General features: G+C 41.3%; 1 protein-coding gene across 8 annotated transcripts in view; it reads left to right on the forward strand.

Moving 5' to 3' along the window:
* IGSF11 (immunoglobulin superfamily member 11) overlaps positions 1-19,121 on the forward strand; it is a 135,798-nt gene that overhangs the window by 38,039 nt on the left and 78,638 nt on the right. The window contains exon 1 of one of the 8 annotated variants that reach the window (XM_079921857.1): positions 1,000-1,487. The exons of 5 other annotated variants lie outside the window; for them this stretch is intronic. Coding sequence is in view for 1 of the 3 variants with exons in the window: in XM_079921854.1 (XP_079777980.1) it covers positions 2,830-2,854 (25 nt within the window). In the remaining 2 variants the exon portion in view is untranslated. 2 more of the 8 variants (XM_079921854.1, XM_079921858.1) reach the window with 2 other exon arrangements.

The raw sequence follows: 19,121 nt of genomic DNA on the forward strand, positions 1-19,121 counted from the left end.
ACTTCATGATGCCATAGTGAAGTACTGTTGGGGAAGGGGCTTGCTGACTCAGTCTGAAGTAGATTCACTTATGTTGTACTCTGCCTAATTTCAGTAGTCTCTGAGAAATCTTGCATGCAACACACGTCCACATTCTTAGCACAAGTGATAAAATAGCTCTCTGCTGTAGGGGAGGAGCAGAGAACTAGTAACACCACTGAAGCAACTTTTTAGCAAATACTTGTTTTGAGGAGAATGTTTGTTGCCAGTTACAAATGAAATGCTTTTAATTTTTCTGGTTTTACTGACACACTACACGCAGATGCCAGGTCTCCCACCCTTGGGGACATCCAGCCCTCACACCCCTCCTTCCATCCCCATTCACAGTTCATTACTCAGTTTAGAATCTGCATTTTTGAAAGTTGTAGTTATCCAGCTTCAGAAGCTTAGAACTTGTCCCATATCTGTGATCTTGGAACAGTGTTCTGCTATGGTGGAAAGCAGTGGAAATCTGAGTTCCAGCCCAGGCTTTTCTGATAGTTGACTGCATGACTCTGGGCAAGTCATACTCCCCTTATAACTTGAGTCCTCATTGGAAAATCCAGACTAGATGATTTATAGGGTTGTTTTTTAACTCTCCCCTTTGGTCCCTGTGGGAGTCGACGTTTGCCTGCTTTGATTTTGGTCATTTAACTCTGGCTGGTGATCTTCATATACTGTCATGTACATCGTGTGCCAGCAGTTACCATATTGTATTGACATTCTCGCCCTATTAATGTTGGTTGACTTGTTAAGCTGAACTCTGTCCTTTGTTTTTGCTACAGAGCTTTGTTTAGCACTCTGCCTACCGGGGAACAAACCTTGCATCAGTTGCATATTTGATATCCAACTAATATATTACAGAACTGTTTCAGGTTGTGGACGTCATGAAGCCCAGCTGGAGAGATGCTGATCAGTCCCACGACTGTGTAAAGCAGGTGAGAGTTGTGGTTATTCATTCACTGTTCTCCTCTGGAGGGTCTCATTGATTATTAGCTTGATGGAGGATCTGAGTTGGTAGTCCTCTGTCTGGGCCTTCTTGGCCTCGGGCAGCTGAGAGAAAGATGTGAGTTCTCTGCCCACAGACTGTCCAGCCCTGTGGGGCAGCCTGCCAAGAGTCTCAAGTCACATGCCCAGGGAGTTGCTGCTACATTTTTTCTTCCTTGTCTTTTTCAAGGCTGCTGTTGTTGGGCTCTGTGCCTGGTGTCCCTGAATTGTAGCTCTTTTAATTCTCTGGGTGGTGAACTCCAAACATCGTTGAGCAGCCGGCGCAATCTTTATTGGGGCTGGATTACCTCCACCGAGTAGACCAAGCGTGTTTTTATGATATCACCAGGCAAGACTTGCAGCTGTGACCCGTACACTGAGCCCACAGTCCTCAGTCCCCACAGCGTGCCCCTGAATATCCCCATGCCGGGGTGTGCAGGGCTGTGGTGTGAGCTGTAGCTTGTCCTCACCCGCTTCTCTAGGTAGGTATTACATTGCTCATTCCATTTGCAGAGCTGAGCCCTGAGCCTCTTTATAAGATCTTTTATACACCAAAGTGCTCAGACGCCACGAGGAAGGTTAGTACTTGGAGTTGTATTGCAGTGGTGGTGACGGATTAAAACTGAGCCCCTACACACGTTTTCCTAGGCTACGGGTTTGTGAAATGGTTCACAAGTTTAGAAGTTTAGTAGATGGATATCTAGTGGAATGAAACTAATTAAGTTTATTGCACCACTAGCCTTAACTTTCCTTAACGTGGTGTTCTAAGTAACAGCCGTGGTTTTAGGATGATCCCATTACCGTGAGTCACCTATTTTGCTGAGAAATATGGAGAAGAGACTGTGAGTCTGGAGAACTTAGAAAATTTTCTTTTCTTCTTCTTTGTGTGGCCTTTTCTTTCCATTTAATTTCTGTGTTCTCTCTCTTATGTGAGAGGCACTAACGAATTCATGTAAAACCTGTATTTTAATGTTGACCCATCTACTTTCCAGTTGTTTAGCCTTGGGAGAATTTATTATCCTCTCTGAGCTATAGTTTCCTTCCTAGTAAAAACAAGATACTGCCACTACTATTTTAAACATTAAGCATCATGTGAAGGTGTGTACCTGGTGTGGTACCCGGCTGACCTACGGAAGGATGATAAAGGATCCTTGCCATTTTCCTGTTACATTGAGCATACACAGTATTTCTTACTATAAATCCCTCATTTGTACCTGTAGTGAAAATGTTACAAATGGCATCAAGTAGAAATCGAGGCACGTAATGAAAAAAGTTTAGTGAACGTTTCTTGGGCACCAGGCACTGTGAGTGGAGGAGAAGACAGCTTCCCTGAGCTGTTGGCAGTCTCACGGGTAATACAGGGAAGCAAGTGGTGTTTGCAGAGGGTGTGATGGGTGCTGTGGCGGTGCGGCTGGTGTGCTCTGCAACTGTGGAAGCAGGCCACTCGCTTCTAAGGCGAGAGGAGCAGAAGGGATGGCAGAAAGTCAGGGGAGAGTTCCTGGAGGAATGGGGTTTTGAACTGTGGCTTGTTAAAGAGAGGAAGGAGGTTCCAGGCTGAGGGAACTACACGCAAAAGACCAAAAAGTGTAAAGTAGCGTGGGGCGTGCAGCGCAAGTCGTTCAGGCTGGCTTCATTGTAGCGATGTGTGACACGGCCAGTGCTGGACGGTGGAGCTGCTGATGACCGGCCCATGGAAGGCCTTTCTGTCATGCTGAGAAACTTGGTTTGTCTCTTGGGGAGAACGGGCTCGTCATCGCAAGGCTCTCTTCTGAGGTGTGGCATGATCAAATTTGCATTTTAGAAGCATCCGTCTGGTGCGAGGGCATGGAATCTGTTGGTGGGAGACAAGGTGAGGAGAAGGGGGGACATATGCTAAGAGGCTGGTGCAGGGGTTCAGAGGAGAGATGAAGATGGCAGAAGGGATGAAGAGGAGGACACCAACTGAGAGTAACTGAGGAGGTAAGAATCTGCGACTCCTTCATCTTGAAGAATGAAAAAGCATCTGGGGGAATCTCCTAGGTTCTTGTCTTGGCTGCATAGGAATGGAGAATAATAGAGGAGGAAGGTCAGGTTTTGGAAGAATATGATAAATTCAGTTTTGGATAAATCGAACGGGTGCTGCTTGTGGAATGTGATCCAAGGGAAGGGAAAACCAGGAAGCAATTTGATACATGGGTCTAGGGCTTAAGGGAGGTCAGAGCCAGAAATGTAGCTTTTCACCTTGATCGATAATAACGACATAGGAAACAATAAGTAAAATGGTCGCTTTGTCCTTGCACTGTGACAGAAGGACAGACATTTATAATATATCACAAATGAAGCTGTCATTAAAAATGTCCAATAGATCCCCCTCCCCTCCTACCTCAGTTCTCTCCTTAGTAGAGATAGGATATTGCTATTTCCCCTTTCTCTCTCAACCCCCATAGGGCCTTTTGGTTTGAAATACTGCTTTGAAATTAAATAAGGTTGAATTTTGAAGGGTCTTAAATTTTAATATGATACTTCCCATAACTCTAAGCTGCATTTTAATGGGGCTTAGCATAACTTCTGATGCCTCTGGGAGTGCTTCTTAGTAATTTATTATTATTATTATTTTATCATTAGCTCTTAGACAGAAGTTGAGAGAAAATTATTAGAACAATCAGGATGTATTCCCTAGGCTGTGAAAGAGATAAGTGTAAGGTCTCGGCTACAGTGGCTTTTTGTCTTCTCACTCGGCATACCCTGGCTTCTGTCTCCTGGGGGCTCTGCAGTTTTAGATCAGCATCAAGTTGTCACTGAGTGGCAGCGTTCAGTGACAGAGTTCTTACAGGTCAGAATTTTTTGGATAATCTTCCACATCCTCACCTTTCCTCCTACCATTCTCTCTTCTTTTTTTCTTATTTCAGCGGACCTTAGGAAATCATATTCTTGGATGTTCTCATTCTATTCCTTTGTGGGCTATACGTGTTTTCCTTAATTTTCCTCTTGTCAGTATTGAGGTTTATGATAACCTGTCCTTTTCTATCTTCTTCCACTTGAATATGCATAGAAAATCAGCCGTGCTCTTCTGGCATCCTTAAAATTATAGCTTTGCCTGTTTTTTATTTTTCTTTCTCTCTCTCCTACTATCCATTGAGATGACAAATATTCTAGGTTCAATCACTGCCACCTCTCCCACACCCACGCTCCAAATATACCTGTTAAACCTCTGTATTGCTCTAGCGACATGACCAACCACGCTTGCCTTAAATACTTCTTATACTGGGAAGTTTGCTGTCTCGTATGACTTATTTCATTTTCAGCAGCTTCAGTTGTCAAAAGGCTTTCTTTATGATATAAACACGTGCTACTGTGATATGTTAAACAATGTACTTTCTGTTTCTGGTATTTTCTGCTGCCCTCTGTCAGTTTTACTTTTTCTGGTTAGCAGTGGGGGAAGAGACACCTCAGCAGAATGCAGAGAAGAGGCAAGTGTCTGGTTTTTGAATTTCAGAAATTACAAAGCCTGGGTCTGACTATAAAACTAAATTTGGAAAAGTCAGGAAAAAAGATGTTGTAGACAAGTTGAGGGAGAGTCAGATAGGGAGTTGAGAGAGCCCAGATATCGGCCTTGTGCTTGAGAGAACCTCTAGGAAGGTTTGATGAATTCTAGAGGAGAGTGAACTTCTCCGTAAACCTCACAGCAAAACTGCAAAGATTAAGTTTCTGCCTCTCAGCTCAGTGGGGGCTCACAATGAAAATTAAGTTTAGTTACTGAAGAAATGAAGAGAATGAAGTTACATTTCTTGCCCATCTGATTTGTAGGCTGAGATTTGTCTGTGTTATTTCTATATTGAAAACCAGTGAGACGTAGTGGAAAATTGCACAGGCTTGGAAGCCAGATTAATTTGGGTTTAAATCTTAGCTCTGCATAATATCCTAGTCAAGTTACTTAATCTCCCTGAGTCTGGTTTTTTGTTTTTCATTTGTGTAACTGGAATAATAATACCCACTTTGTGGGAGTGTTTTGATGCTTAGATGAGAGGTACATACAGTCTCTAGAATGGTGGCTGGCTTATAATAGGCACTCAGAAATAACTCTCTCACTTAATTTTTTGTCTCAGTACTGCTTCTTATTTTGTCCTCTTAAGACTTAATAGAATATATCTAAATACTTCTTTCATATGATAGGCTTATAAATATTTGAAGACCAATATCCTCAACAGTGCCTAGCACTGTGTCTTGCATATTTGAGAAGCAGTGTGACATAATGTATCCTGGAGCCCGTTGCTTGGATTTGAATCCCAGCTAGGCCTCTTACTAGCTTGGGTAAGTTACTTAACTTTCTTTGGACCTCAATTTCCTTGTTTGTAAAATGGGGTAATAATAATAATACCTATCTCGAGGTGGTTGTGGATATTAAAGATGTTAACACATATAAAGACTTCCAGACGCACGGTAGTTCATCAGGCATAGAGTAAGTGCCTCATGGTGATAGAGACAATGCTACGTGATCACCTAGTCCTGTTTTATTTTCCTCCTTAGAGCCAGGTCCTGGCTGCTTTTTCTTTCCTTCCTTGTGGGTCAGGTTGGGACCATGTATTTATTCTAAACAGTAGATTATAAGTGGAGGTGACAGGTGTCATTTATGAGCCAAAGCACTTTGCCACATGGATTGTAGAGACCCTCATGTGGATTGTAGAGACCTTCATATGTTGGTTTCACAAGGTCATACCGGACTGAGTCCCTGAGTCACCATTTAGTAGAGAGCTTCTGGATCCCTAGAGGACACTGTGTGAGCAAGAAATAAACTTTGTTTAAAGCTGCTGAGATTTCAGAGTTAATTTGTTACTGAGGCACAATGTAGCCTATGAGGATTAATGTAATATGGCTGTTATGATTGTTGACTAGTTGAATACCAAATGAAAGAAACTGTTGAGTCAATTTTAGCAGAGGCCTTTTCAGTGAAGGTATTAAGGAGAGAGGAAGGGATTTTTTTAAGGAAACAGACGGGGTTGAGACGGGGACATTAATTTTTCTTTTTGAAAGCGGTTTCATGTAAGTTTATGACTGGGTGATAGAATTCTTTGCCCTTCTTTTTCTTGCCCCATATCCTATAATAGAAATCTACTTGTTTTAAAGCTTCTTGTATCTTGTTAAACTTCAAACTTGTATCTTGTTAAACTTGTGTTCTGGAGTGGTAATTGATAATTTTATTAGTGAATGAGTTTATCAGATACCATTTGACAGCATTGACAACAGCATGAAAGGAGTTTGAAAAGATAGCTCCAAGGTTAGAGCCGGTTGTTACCGTTAGCTAGAAAAAAAATTGGGAAAGCAAACTTATTTTTAAGGAGAAGATGTGACTTCACTTTTGGACATTGAGTTTAAAGAGTATTAACATGGTGGTTGGAAGTTTGACACTCCATCTCTTGTGAAAAGCTGGGCTAACAGTGGTTTAGATAGAGACTTTCTGTTGTTAGGCTCAAATAAGCCCAGTCCCCCAATTTTATATTTGATAGAGCACATCTTTGAGATTTTAGAACAGGTTTGTGGAAGTATACGATTTATTATATAAACTTCGGACAGACTTTCTATGAGCGCACCTTTTGTTCATTGGGGGTACAAACTTACCTGTTATATGAAGTAACAGAAACCTACATGAAATGAGTGAATTATTTTTTTAAGGACAGGTACTACTGAAGAAAATAGAAAAGTGGAATGGCACTTAAAAATACACATTTGGCTCTGTGAACAAAATGATTTTTTGATTTTTTTTTGTTTAATTTTTCTTTTTCAAGGCAAAGTTTCTTCAGTAAAAGGATGAGAGAGGAGAATTTCTTCTCTGTCAAATTTAATCTGTAGCCATCTGCTGCTGTATCTCATTATGTTCTTCATGTAATTAGAGCAATTAGGCTGAGGCTTGCACTATATATTGGTCTTGGAAAGAGGGTTGAGCTGTTTGCAGGCTTATTTTGAGAGACTGGAGATTAACGGCCTAATCTTTTAGGTAAACTGATGGAAACCGAGAAATGTTTAAGCTACTAAAAGAAGAAGGGCAGTTTTTTCTCTTCTCTGTAATGTTGCTTTCCTATCACCATGGTGACTAGGTATCTTGACAAATATGTTTTTAATGAGATGAACTCAAAAGGTAATAGAGAAGAAAGGTTGTAGAAGAAAGAGAGGAGAAGGGCTCTGTGGAGTGGTGATTGTGGTGGAAACCTCTCTCCAAAATTTTGACACTGAGCTGCTTGGAAGGCAGGAATGGAGAAAAGGAGAAGGAGAATTGAAAGGAGACAGCGTTGATTAGAGATGTACAGAACTCTCTTTTGGGGAGCCAGTCACCTGAATTTGGTTTGTGTACTGAAGAAGGGCAAGGGGGTTAGGTACTGTAACAAAGATGTGCTAAACTATTGTGGGATCCCTCGGATAGGACCGCAGTGCCACTCTGCACAACCAGCTAGGATTAGTGTGCCATTCCACATCTTGGAAGGGACTTCTCGTGAGGGCTGACAGCTCTTCCTTCCTGCTCTGTCTCCCTCTTTGCCCTTTCATCTTCATTTCAGTTGCCAATACACTAGTGGTGATTCTCATCACCAATAACTGAACTGTTGCATTATTTTCCAACTGATCTTTATCAAGTCATTATCTACTCCAATTCAACCTACCTGAGGCCACCAAATGCATTTTTATGAAACATCATTTCATTTTCGTCTCTCTTTTAATTCACGTGTTTTCCGCATTGCCCGCAATGCCACACTTCTTACCCTGGCATTCAAGGTCCCCTGAAAGATTACTGACCCACGTTATCAACCATAGCTCTTCTACGTGAACCCTACTATTTCCAGCTAGTCTAGTGTCTTCCCTGTCTTAAGAATGTTTCATGTTCACGTCCACTGCTGCATCTCTGCACACGCTATTGCTGTTTTCTGAAAACCTCTTTATTTCTCTAAGTTCTAAATCCTTCAAGGTCTACCTCAGTACTTAACTATCCTAATTATTTTCTACCACTATTGTCTCTTACATTTTTATTGAATAGTCCTTACAGTGCTCAGAATAGTTGTTTATAACATGATAGATGCCGAAAAGTTGGTGGTGATTGAACCATAGGCCTTTAGATGTGGAAGAACTTTAGAGATCAAGATGGCCCATCTTGTTCTTAATTTCAAGCAGTTGTGGCACCGAGTCTATCAGCTTAAAGAAATGAGTTGGGTCTTAACTGCATTTCTTTGTTTAATCTTCTGTCAGAGCCCTGGTGTCATTGAACGGTTGACAGAGACAACCATTTTCTCCCGTTTTAAGGGGATTTATCCTGGATGCACTGAGTGTGTTTAGCGTCTGGGTGCGTGCCCAGGGCTGTGTGCATGGAACACTTAATTCTAGGGGCTGTCCGTGCTCCACTCTATTCAGATCAGAACTTATTTATGTGTGCCAGGCCACTGCTGAGCTTGGCACATGGTGGTGGGCAGGAGAGGCCTGCTGGTCTCTGTGCATATGACAAGTTCTGCTCCTGCTGGGCGGGGCATATGCCCGGGTGAGAGAGCAGCAGAGGGGCAAAACACTGGGAGGGAGAGACTGGGAGTGAGTGCTAAGAGCAGAAAGAAAAGGAGATCTTAAAAATGGAGGGGATTGGTATCCACATTCCTAGTGGAAACAGCCAGGGAGAGCATGGCTGTGATGTCTTTCTCAGTGTCTTGCATCTTTATCTGGGTCCTAGCATCACTTGAAGGTAACTGACTCCAACTCCTCATTCATTTATAGTGTGATCTATGCCTTATCCCAACTCTACTTTAAGAAGGTGTTAATTCTTCATGAAAGGTGTCCATATTTTAGTTCTCCAAGGCTACTTAACTCTTTATTTTAGTTATGCCAGTGAGATCCTGGTCTGCATATCTGAAACTGTTCCATTTATCCTTGAATTATATCTCCAAAGCATGGAGCTCTAGTTTTTACAGATTCAGCCATGGAGTCTGTCCAAAGTGTCCAGGATACAGCTGTCCAGCCCTGTAACCATACTTTATGTTTCAGTCACATGGATTTTGTTGCTTCAAAATGGCAAATTTATAGGGTGTCAGGAATTGCACAGACTATGCACATGCATCCACTCAACAGCTATTTATTGAGCAAGTATTCTCTGATATGAAAAATGTGAAGATCCTTGCCCTCACAGAGCCTCCATTTTACTGCAAGGAGAAATAGACAATAAACAGTAAGAAAAATAAGGATAGCGTATACTACGTTAGGAGGTGGTAAGTGCATTGGGAGACAGAAAAAGTACAGAGACTAAAAAAGTACAGTGAATGAGACTAAATATAGCTTAATATTTTCAATTTGGATAAATTTAAACCTTTTTTTTTTTTGGCCGTGCTGCGCAGCTTTCTGGATCTTAGTTCCCCAACCAGGGGTTGAACCCCGGGCCCCGGCAGTGAAAGCGTCGAGTCCTAACCACTGGACTCCAGGGAATTCCCCAAACCTTATATTTAAAAAAAATATGTAATTTGAAGAGATTGTACCTTTTCATGGGGTTTTAGGACCATGAGGAGTCGGGCATTCACATCCTGGTGTCTGGACCCTACAGGAATAATTGGTTGTTTAGTCCTGTCCATTTGGGACTGGAGAGAAGGACAGGAATAAACCCCCAAACCTCAAGTCAGTAGATCAAAATTTAGTGAGAAGAAGCTCCAAAGCAAAGAAGACATTGAATGCCTCCTTTCTGTTCTCATGGACTTGGAAGTTGCTCCTTAAAGATAGAAATGCATCTTGTTCATTGGCTTCAATGTACAGCAATAATAATTGGAGTTTTAGGTATTTTTGATTAAATACCTTTTTACTGAATAGATTTAAATATGAGTTTAGGAATACGTTATCTTGAACATGCCATTCTTCATTCTTAATTTACACGCTAAAATATTAAGGTGCAAGGAAGGGCTTAAAAATGTGAGTGGAGAAAGGATGCATTTCCTTTGTCTACCTACTATACTTTCAATCTTTTATTCTCCCTTTTTCTTCTTGTCACTTCTCTTTAGGATAATCAGTGTTACTGAACTGAGGAACTGTATCTCAGAATCAAGATCAAACCACATGTCCTGGCATAATCCTCAAGTTTTGATGTTCTGTTTTTCATGCTCAGGCATAAAACGTTTTCCTTTAGGTATTTATTTTCTGTTACCTGATTTTCACTCCCTAAAGTTCGCTAATTTGACTGGCGCTGACCTAGTAATTTATAACTTGAAAGTCATTCTCTGCTCTCTGCCCCGTCTGTGTCCATGCCATGCATGCCCGTTGTGTGCTTCAGTCATTCAGTGCTTTTTACTCTCAAACACTATAATTGACTCTAGTTATATATTTCTTCAGGTTGTTCTCTGGTCAGAGATTTAGTTAGTGAGATAGCAGTAGGAGCATCTGTCAGTTCCAGGGCTCACCAGGATTCACCTCCCGGCTTTGGTGGGGTGTGGAGAGCTGGGCCAGGCTCGTTTTTGTCAGCCTGTTGTTGCCTGTTCTGTTTTAGCTGCCCAGCTCTGTGTGTGTGAGAAGGTAGCACAGCATTATTCTTGGTTTCTTTTTCAGCTAAATATTTTTTTTTCCAAAGAATAAGTAACCTATGTACCTATTCCTATAAATGAAGAGACTGTTTAATAGAGAAGTGTGAATGGAAAGGCAGATTTTAGGGTTTGAAGGTTTTAAAAACTTTTTTAAAAGATCAGTTGTGCTGTCTCTTTCATAAAACTGTGTATCTATTTGAAGTCATAGTATTTGAAAACCATAGTAATGAATGTATTACTGAGAAACAACTCAATAGTACTAATTTCTAGAATAAGTCTGGAATCCTTTTTCTGCTGGCATTTTAAGTCATCATCTTGAACCAGAAAAACCTATGTGAATGTAATTCAAAACCAAATTCAGAACCTTTTCACTCTAAACTGGTGTCTGTTTTGATAATGCCATTATTTTCCTAATCTCAAAGGCTAGAAAAACCATGGGATGATTTTATTTTCTCTCTTACTCAGTATCCTTTACTTCTGTTAAACATTCCCATCAATTTTTCCTTTTAATATCTCTCACCTTACCTATTTACTGTCCATTTCCAAAGATCCCCTGGTTCAGGTCCTCTTTATTTCCCACTTAGTTTGATGTGATAATGTTTGCAGTATTAACCAGTGGCCATCCCCTCCCTATGGTTTTTCTTATACTTACCCTTCTTTTCATTTGGCATTCTGACTTATTTTGTAATGAAAAGATTAAACACAGCATATTCTGTAGTATAAAAAAGTCAAGTTTTTGGCTTTTCAATTTTAGAAGTCAGGTTCGAGGGAGAAAGGGAATTGGTGTGGAAGATTCCAAATCTGCTCTTCCTGTCCTCAGAAAAGTAGAGCTTGACGTGGTGGCACAGAGATCCCCGTGCCCAGCATGGTGGATGGAGCTGAGGTAGCTATGCCAACTCCCATGGCCAGGATAATTTAGGTGGCAACAGGAGGTGCCTGTGTGTGCACAGGGGGGTATAAATGTGGCCAGGAGAGAGCCAGACTTGGAGAAGGCTTGTGGGAGGGATGAGGAGGATGAGGGAAGGATCTGGGTAGACCTGTTGGTGGAAGAGCTTCAGGTATTTGCAGGGATAAAGGCAAATGATGGTCTTCACCCATCCTGTCCCCAGATCCCCCAAATCTAGGTTTTGTAATCCTTTGGCATTTAGATATAACCTTTGAGAAAGAAGAAACCAGAAATTCATTGAGATTACCCTGAATTGACTGAAATTCAGTTTTTACCATTCAGTGGAATGGTAGCCCCCAAACAGAAATGAAATTCAGCTATACAGAAATAAACTCTAATTTCCTGCATGCTTGAGATGGTGCTTTGCAGTATGTGTACCTGTTACTCTAGTTCCTTTCCAGTGCTGCCTTCCTAATGTTGCTGCTTTCCGTGTGGAGGAATCTACCGACGCTGTTTGCAATACATGGCCTGGATTTCCAGATTCTTCATAGTCGAGTTCTACCCCATTGTTTCCCACTGTGCTCCAAATTGAACCTCTCGTTTAGGCAGGCTGGTCTCCTCATTAGCCTCATGTCTGCCAGAGAACCCCTCAGCATCTCACCCAACCACTCTTTATTTGCTTATATTTCTCCTCTTTACATTCAGACAGGGACTGTGCATCTCCTCTTTTATGCCAGTCTAAATCCTATCCATTTTCAAGATTCAGCTCAGATTGTGCTGCCTTTTTAAAAGGTTTTTTTTTTTTTAAATTTCAAAGTCACAATGGTCTTGGTTTAAAAAAATTACAATACCGCCTAGCCCTTAGTTACATAGTGCTATTTGTGCCTTGATTTTTGTTCTACAGCCATTAGTCTTTATTTCTCCGACTAGATGATACGCTTCTTGGGAATATGGGTCATACGCCCCCATATTTTTCTTGCATTCTCTTAAATATTAGCACATGATGGGCAAGAGCAGATAATGGAAAATTACTCATTAATTAGCAGGGTAGAAGCCATTGCTGTTTATATTGTGCATGTGAGACAAAGTTTATCTGTTTTCGCTGTGTATTTCTACATCTCTACCACTCTAGCAGTTAGATAAAAGAAGCAAGCAGTGTTCTAATCTCATACTTTTACATGTAGCTGTCCAGTTTTCCCAGCACCACTTATTGAAGAGGCTGTCCTTTCTCCACTATACATTCCTGCCTCCTTTATCAAAGATAAGGTGACCATATGCGTGGGTTTATCTCTGGGCTTTCTATCCTGTTCCATTGATCTATCTTTCTGTTTTTGTGCCAGTACCATACTGTCTTGATTACTGTAGCTTTGTAGTATAGTCTGAAGTCAGGGAGCCTGATTCCTCCAGCTCCGTTTTTCGTTCTCAAGATTACTTTGGCTATTCGGGGTCTTTTGTGTTTCCATACAAATTGTAAAATTTTTTGTTCTAGTTCTGTGAAAAATGCCAATGGTAGTCTGATAGGGATTGCATTGAATCTGTAGATTAGAACACTCCCTAACACCATACACAGAAATAAGCTCAAAATGGATTAAAGACCTGAATGTAAGGCCAGACACTATCAAACTCTTAGAGGAAAACATAGGCAGAACACTCTATGACATAAGTCACAGCAAGATCCTTTTTGACCCACCTCCTAGAGAAATGGAAATAAAAACAAAAATAAACAAATGGGACCTAATGAAACTTCAAAGCTTTTGCACAGCAAAGGAAACCATAAACAAGACCAAAAGACAACCCTCAGAATGGGAGAAAATATTTGCAAATGAAGCAACTGACAAAGGATTGATCTCCAAAATTTACAAGCAGCTCATGCAGCTCAACGACAAAAAAACAACCCAATCCAAAAATGGGTAGAAGACCTAACTAGACATTTCTCCAAAGAAGATATACAGACTGCCAACAAACATATGAAAGAATGCTCAACATCATTAATCGTTAGAGAAATGCAAATCAAAACTACAATGAGATATCATCTCACACTGGTCAGAATGGCCATCATCAAAAAATCTAGAAACAATAAATGCTGGAGAGGGTGTGGAGAAAAGGGAACCCTCTTGCAATGCTGGTGGGAATGTGAATTGGTACAGCCACTATGGAGAACAGTATGGAGGTTCCTTAAAAGACGAAAAATAGAACTACCACATGACCCAGCAGTCCCACTACTGGGCATATACCCTGAGAAAACCATAATTCAAAAAGAGTCATGTAGGGCTTCCCTGGTGGTGCAGTGGTTGGGAGTCCACCTGCCGATGCAGGGGACACGGGTTCGTGCCCTGGTCCGGGAGGATCCCACATGTCGCGGAGCTGCTGGGCCCGTGAGCCATGGCTGCTGGGCCTGCGCGTCTGGAGCCTGTGCTCCACAACGGAAGAGGCCACAACAGTGAGAGGCCTGCGTACCGCAAAAGAGAAAAAAAAAAAAAAAGAGTCATGTACCAAAATGTTCATTGCAGCTCTATTTACAATAGCCAGGAGATGGAAGCAACCTAAGTGTCCATCATCGGATGAATGGATAAAGATGATGTGGTACATATATACAATAGAATATTACTCAGCCATAAAAAGAAACGAAATTGAGTTATTTGTAGTGAGGTGGATGGACCTAGAGTCTGTCATACAGAGTGAAGTAAGTCAGAAAGAGAAAGACAAATACCGTATGCTAACACATATATATGGAATCTAAGAAGAAAAATGTCATGAAGAACCTAGGGGTAAGACAGGAATAAAGACACAGACCTACTAGAGAATGGACTTGAGGATATGGGGAGGGGGAAGGGTAAGCTGTGACAAAGTGAGAGAGTGGCATGGACATATATACGCTACCAAACGTATAATAGATAGCTAGTGGGAAGCAGCCGCATAGCGCAGGGAGATCAGCTCGGTGCTTTGTGACCACCTAGAGGGGTGGGATAGGGAGGGTGGGAGGGAGGGAGACGCAAGAGGGAAGAGATATGGGGACATATGTATATGTATAACTGATTCACTTTGTTATAAAGCAGAAACTAACACAGCATTGTAAAGCAATTATACTCCAATAAAGATGTAAGAAAAAAAGAAGCAAGCAGTGGGTGGATGCATGCTCCCACAAGTGAAACAAAGCTGATTTGCTTATTTTTAGAAAGCTTGATGGTGTTCGTTTTTCAGGTGTCACTTAAAAATAGGTAGCTGAATAAGTACTCTGTTTTAATGCAGTTGTATACTTCGGTAAAAAGAACTTTGGAATATGGGCACCTACAGGTTTAACCTCTTTAGTTAATACTTGCTCAGAGTTATTGAAGGGATAGAGAAAGCAAATGCTCTGTCTTGTTTAAGTTTTTTTAATTATGAAAAATTATGTGACATTAATTGCGGTCCCTTGACCGCAAGAATAATTTTATCACAGATTGTAGTTCTGTGTTTCATTTGTTTGCTTGAAAGAAACTCAGCTGGTTTCCTGCCCTGTTCTGTACTTTCTTTTTTATTCAGTATTTGGAGCCTCTTCATAGAGGGGTCGTCCTCCATTTTGTTTTGAAGAGGCTGGATCTTCCTTTTGCATATTACCTCTCTGGCTATAATAATTCCCTGGAGGTCCAGGGCAGGCAGGAGACCTGGGAAAGGAAGGCAGGAGCTGAAAGTCGAGAGGCTTCAGCCACATGTTATCCTGTTCCCCCTCCCCACCCTCCGCAGCAATGCATGTGTTTCCCCCAGTTCCACAGGAGAACGCAGAACCCATTTTGCAGAAGTCAGCCATGTGCCGCTCTTCAGGGATGACCTATAAAACATGTATTGTTTATTACATGTAAAAGTATATAGTGCATCTAATATTTTTTAAGTCCTTAAATGATCCCTTACAAACAACTTGAGTTTTGTAATACTCTGCTTTTAATGCAATCTTACCTGGGTTTTTTTTTTTTTAATTAAGAAGCTCTCAAAAAAAATCACGTGTGTGTGTATACATACACATGCACGCACATGCACACACACACACACACTTTTCTACTGGTAATGACCCTGTCACAGTAAGGTTATTCCAAAGTGTGCCCTTATTGTGAGAGTAAGGAAGAAGATGCATTAACTTTGGGCGGAATCCTTGCCCTGTTCGGTGATACTGCTTGCCAGTGAATAATAAAAAAATGAAATAAAATAAATAGAAAATCCTCTACAAAGAGAAAACAGTACAACTATATTTATTTACTTGCTTGCTCATGCACTTATTTATTTAACGTGTTTCAATAGATGCTGATGAGAAAAAACACCTGGTACTATGAGAAAGAATGCACAGGAAAGGGGGCCTTTCTGAGAAGGGTGCTTTAAGGAAGTGATGTCTAAGCTGACACCTGAAAAGCAAATAGGAATTAGAGAGTAAAAGGGTCAAAGAAGAGGCTGTTGTCTTGAAGTTGGAAATGGCCGGGTATGTTGGAGGACCTGAGGGCTGGACATGTGGCACAGCGACTGAGGAGCAGAGTGGCAGGTGCTGGAGGCAGCTTCATTTATTTTTTATTTTTTAAAAAATTATTTTATTTATTTATTTTTGGCTGCATTGGGTCTTCGTTGCTGTGCGCGGGCTTTCTCTAGTTGCAGTGAGCGGGGGCTACTCTTCATTGCGGTGTGCGGGCTTCTCGTTGCAGTGGCTTCTCTTGTTGCGGAGCATGGGTTCTAGGCACGCGGGCTTCAGTAGTTGTGGCGCATGGGCTTAGCTGCTCCGCGGCATGTGGAATCGTCCCGGACCAGGGCTCGAACCCATGTCCCCTGCATTGGCTGGCAGATTCTTAACCACTGTGCCACCAGGGAAGCCCGGCAGCTTCATTTAGAAATGCTTATATTTAACTTTTAAAAGATGATTCTTGGGTTCATGATTGACAGCTGTGGAAAGTGAAATAGTTTGTTCTGGGTCATCAGTTTGCCAAAACAGTAGATTCTTATACAGTCATGTCTAACTCCTAATAGAGAATGTAAAGAAAGCCTAGAGGAGATATTTAACACAGGTCATACTATGATCAATGGCCTTTATAAGCCTTTTAATCTTTTACTTTAATGAGTAGAATACCTGGACATTTACGTGACACATTTCATATATATATATATATATATATATATATATATATGTGTATATATATATATATATATTTGTCTTTGAGTTTAATGTTTTTGGCATTAATTTTTGAAACTCAGTATTTGGCATCCCGTTATGTTTAGTAACCTTTAGAACTTGGGTTACTTCACTGAGGATATAACAATGTGGTTAAGTTAGAGCCCTCCTTCAGTACCCGGTTAAGTTTGGAACGTGTCCTTTTTTTCCCTTTTCCTTTCCCTTCTCCAGCTTATCTATTAGGTAGAATTACAGAAGGCAATGGGAGCAGTTGTCTCTTCTAGACATGGTGCTGTGTTACCACCTCCTGTGCAGGCAGAACCCTGCGCATTCCAGAGATGTCCTGGGAATGTAAATGAGACAAAGGGAGAGGAAGGAGCACTGGGGTGCTGGGTTAAGCTGCGGGGATGCTCAGTTTATGAAAGAATAAACTGGATGTAGAGACTAGGAAGTGGCAAAAAGATTCTTTCACTTGGCTATCTTAAATTTAAATCTAAATCTGGCCCTTATCACTGTAATCTGGTTGCCTTTTATTTGGGTAAATATGTAGTCTTTGACATACTGTCTCAATGCTACCTTTGTACTAACCTAAGTCTGGAAATCCTTATCTATATCATTGGAGATTCATGATATGGAGATGGAAGTTGCCTACAAGAATGAGTTTGTGGAATCTTCTCTTCTACAGGCCTTCATAAATAAGACAGATGTTTTGTTTGTGTGAGGTTGTCTAGAAGTGATCTTATTTGGCGCTAAAATAGGTTGGATTACCTATGAAAGAGCCATATGCTCAGAGCCTTAAAAAAACGAAACCTAACAGCTAGTTAAAAGTATAAAATGTCTTTTCTTCTTTTGATTTTGCAACTTCTCCTCTTGCCTTGCCCTTCTTCCTGCAGGTAACCTGTGTATTTGCTGTAATGTGTGTACTTACCTTAAGCTAGTATTTCAAACCCTTTTCTCAGCCTGTGACATACTGGTAGGAAGTCCTCAACCCTGAGCCCCTTTCCTTTTCTCTTTAGCTCTGCCCATTCTTTAACCCATCCTCTGATTTGCGCTCATTATCTGCCTGTGTGTTACTTGTTTCTGAAACACTGTGGTTAATACACAGTCATAGGGCTTCCCTGGTGGCGCAGTGGTTGAGAGTCCGTCTGCCGATGCAGGGGACACGTGTTTGTGCCCCGGTCCGGGAAGATCCCACATGCCGTGGAGCGGCTGGGCCCGTGAGCCATGGCCGCTGAGCCGGCACGTCCGGAGCCTGTGCTGTGCAGCGGGAGAGGCCATAACAGTGAGAGGCCCGTGTACTGCAAAAAAAAAAAGAAAAAAGAAAAAATACAGTCATAGATATAACCCATCCAACCTTCTGACTTTTTTTCCCACTTGCTATTTTACTTACAAATCTGTAAAGCAAGTATGCAAACCCAGAGTGTAATGATACCCAAGAACCATCTTTCCCAAGGTAGTCTAATATACAGAATGCCACAGATGAGTCAAGAGGGAGTGACTGGAAAAACTCAAGGGAAACAAGCACATCCTTTAGGCTCCAAGTGGGAGTGGGGAGGTGCTAGAGTGATTTTTAGAAAACAGTGTATGGCAGGCTGCACTAGAGGGCCTCCCAAGGATCTTTCTGGCTCCAGTATTCTGAGACCTAAAAAATGTTGCCTAGTCGGAGACCACAGAAAACAAAAGGTTTCTGTACGTAGTGGAGCTCATTGTGCTCCTGACCCAGGAAGCTTGGCAGCTAGGCCCATCATAAGACTGTCAGTAGTCAATTCAAATCAATACCAATTAGGGAGTATTAATTAAAATTGCTGCCTCCCTAAGGAAAAGAAAATTGATTCTCTGTTTCTATACATAGATAAAAACAGTGACTGTCTATTTCTATATATAAATAAGTAGAAATATAGTTTTTTTCCCCAAATCAAAAGAAAGGCAATCACACTGAATATCTTTAATGTATCTAATAATAGTAATCTAGTGCTTTTAGGTTGCATGACTTCTTTATAGCACCTCAGTACCACCAAACAGAGCTTTTTCTTTTCATTCTTGTTTTACATAGTTCACCTGGCCCTCAACCCTCATCTCCGTGGTCTCTTGTCTACCCATGAACATAATTCTCCCCCCCCGGCTAGTGTACTTCCTCAACCCTCATTAGAATGATGGTAATCATAATTGAAATGAGCTGATGTAAATGAAGAGCAGAAGCGTTATTTTTGCCCTGAGTACTTCTGATTATTGTATTTTTATCATGTAGTTTTTGACTTCTGGGTGGATGCTGGTAATCATTGTTGTAGCATCCTATTTTCAGAGAGACAAATTACTGAACTACAGAATGTCAGAGGGAGAATGGACCGTGAAGAGCATATAGTGCAGCGATCCTCAAGTTTTAGTATGCATGGGATTACCTGGGGAGCTTACTAAGGATACCTAAGCTTGAGTTTTAACTCCTTAGGTTCTGATTCAAAGGTCTGAAGTAGGGCCCTTGAATCAGCAGTTTTAAACAAGTGTCTCTGATAATCCTGGTGCGTGTGGTTCAGGGACCTTATTTCTGTAGATCACTGGAGCGCAGTGAGTCCACTCTGGTTCACCTAGGGTTAGGAACATGGGC

The sequence above is a fragment of the Stenella coeruleoalba genome (assembly GCF_951394435.1).
Source record: "Stenella coeruleoalba genome assembly, chromosome: 5".
In the NCBI taxonomy this organism is placed as follows: domain Eukaryota; kingdom Metazoa; phylum Chordata; class Mammalia; order Artiodactyla; family Delphinidae; genus Stenella; species Stenella coeruleoalba.